The sequence below is a fragment of the Elephantulus edwardii genome, unplaced genomic scaffold, assembly GCF_000299155.1.
Source record: "Elephantulus edwardii isolate Elephantulus edwardi_28Jun2011 unplaced genomic scaffold, EleEdw1.0 scaffold00045, whole genome shotgun sequence".
Taxonomy (NCBI): domain Eukaryota; kingdom Metazoa; phylum Chordata; class Mammalia; order Macroscelidea; family Macroscelididae; genus Elephantulus; species Elephantulus edwardii.
The window spans coordinates 2,967,469-2,969,923 of NW_006399795.1; the positions used below are offsets into that span (position 1 = coordinate 2,967,469).

The 2,455-nt window shown below is 47.0% G+C and overlaps 1 protein-coding gene across 1 annotated transcript in view; it reads left to right on the forward strand.

Annotated features, from left to right (window-relative positions):
• The window catches only part of LOC102860759 (elongation factor 1-gamma-like), a 1,371-nt gene extending 865 nt beyond the window's left edge, over nt 1-506 (forward strand). The window contains exons 2-3 of the mRNA XM_006885902.1: nt 41-332; nt 414-506. Of these exons, the coding sequence (XP_006885964.1) occupies nt 41-332; nt 414-506 (385 nt within the window). The remainder of the gene's footprint in view (nt 1-40; nt 333-413) is intronic.
• Nucleotides 507-2,455: the final 1,949 nt, after the last annotated feature.

Sequence of the window (2,455 nt, forward strand, 5' to 3'; positions counted from 1 at the left end):
ACGAATGTGAGCAGCCTCTCGCTGCTCAGCCAAAGGCCAGGACCCCTTTGCTCACCTGCCCAAAACTTACCTTCGTGTTGGATGGGTTTAAGCGTAAATACTCCTTTGAGGACACTCTGTCTGTGGCCCCGCCCCACTTTTGGGAGCATTTTGATAAGGACAGCTGCTGGTCTTTATGGCATGCCGAGTGCCACTTCCCTGGGGAGCTCCGCCAGACCTTCACGAGCTGCAGCCTCCTCACTGGAATGTTCCAGCGACTGGATAAGCTGCGGAAGAACGCCTTTGCCAGTGTCATCCTCTTTGGAACCCACAATAGCAGCTCCATTTCTGGAGTGTGGGTCTTCAGAGATCAAGAGCTTGCCTTCCCCTTGGGTCCAGATTGTCAGATGGACTAGGAGTCCTACACGTGACAGAAACTAGATCCTGGCAGTGAGGAGACCCAGACCCTGGATCGAGAGTACTGCTGGGAGGGGGCCTTCCGGCACTTGGGCAAGATCTTCAAGTGAGCCAACGGCTTGTCACCTCGCTGCCTGCACCACCCCTTGGGGAGAATAGGGGGTCATTAAAGGAAAGTGAACATTGGGGGAAAAAAGAAAAAGAAAAGTCTGACAATCTGCTTCTGAAAGGTCAGCCCTTGAGAACCCTCGGAGCACAGTTAGCATTCTAACACACATGGACTTGAGGGCAACTGGCCATCATTACTGTATTGCTAGTTTCATTCATTACCCATTAGCTGTTAGTTAAAAGTTAAAATTCCCAATCTTAAGGACTTAAGATGCACAGCCTCCATTTAGGCTGAAAACATGTGCAGTTTTTCATGTGGAAAAATCTTAGAAGGCAAAGTTCTGAAGGTAAGCTGGGCTTTCAAGCAGGCGCCTTCCATCAGCATGCTGACCTAGTTACTGGTCTCTTAAAGTTGCTATGTTTGGAAATGTGGATGCTATTAAGGCGCTTCCCTCACATTATACTTTGTTGAGCTAGTGATTATGAACATGAGCTCAGCTTGTGGAAGCTGAATCGAATGGTCAGCAGTCCTGCTCTAAGTCTGCTCCCCAGTGTCCGGGAGTGGGGACCATGACAGTGTGTTCTGCCAGCTTCTGCTCATTTGGCCGATGTTCAGCCTCAATCTTCAGAAACCTCCTGTAACTCGGAGTATGAATTTTAGTTTCATGTTTGTATGAAACGTTTACTGGAAGTTGAGGCAAAACAGGCTACAGGAAGGGAGCCCTGGTGGCCTCGTGGCAAGAAGCAGTTCAAATCCACCAGATATTCTACTGGAGAAGGAGGGACAAGCTCCCCCTGTGTCAGTCCAATCTGATTTGATGGTACACAACAAGGCGGGGGGGAGACCAGTACAGGTTACAGGGGAGTGCAGCAGTATTGTTCTGTCTCTCAGTATTTTTCTAAGGAGCCCTGAGCGGTGTAAAGAGTTCTGTGCTGGCCCAAAGTCTGGCAATGCATACCCACCCAGAAGCACCTCAGTCAACAGCCCTGGCAATCTACTTCCAAAAAGGCCACAGCCTTGGAAACCTATTGAGGCATTCTCCCACCCTGTACACTCAGCTCACCAGGGGTGGAATCTACAGCAACTGACAGTAACAATAGCTTTATGAAGAGACCTCATTCCTCACAGAGGGAGCTGGAAGCTGTGATCAAGGAAAAGAATTGCAACAAATAAACATGAGGTTACCAATCAGAATGGATATTTTTCAGCCAGCAGGTTTGAATGTTGTCCTCTTAAAATGTCAACATGAGGCCCAGAGTCTGTTTAATACTGTAACATTTGTGTTAAAAATAGTTTTTGTGAAAACATAGAGAATAAGCATTCTGCTCTTTTGAACACAGCATGAAAACAAAATTGCTTTTAATGTGTGGAAAATATTTTTAACATCAGACCCTCTACATCAAAATAAATGGTTATCTGAATTCTGAAATACTAGCCTTTGTTGTTATCATGTGCCTGAGTGGGCTAGCAACGCTTTGTACAGCAGAAGTCAATTCTGCCTGCTCCTACAACCTCACAGCTGCTGCAGTGTCGGCCACTGAGACGATCCATCTCACTGAGGGTCTTCTTTTCCACTTACCCTCCCCTTTACCAAAGGAGCTCCTGGTAGGTTAATGGTAAGGGGGTGAGGTGCCAACCCAAAGACACACAGTTTGAATCTGCTCGTTGCTCTGTAAAAGAAAGATGGACAATCTTCCCTGCAATTAACTGCCTCTGAAAACTTAGTGGAGGGTCAGCTATGAACGAATTGGTTCCACCTCAAGGGTACACAACCACCACTCTGTGAAACGCGATGTCCTTCTCCAAGGACTGGACCCTCCAGATGCCATGTCCAAAAGTATGAGACGAAATCTCCCAACTTCCCTTCTAAGGAGTGTCTGGATGCACTTCTTCCAACAGATTGGTTTGTTCTTCTGGAAGTTCACTCTATATTATGTAGCCTTTATCTAT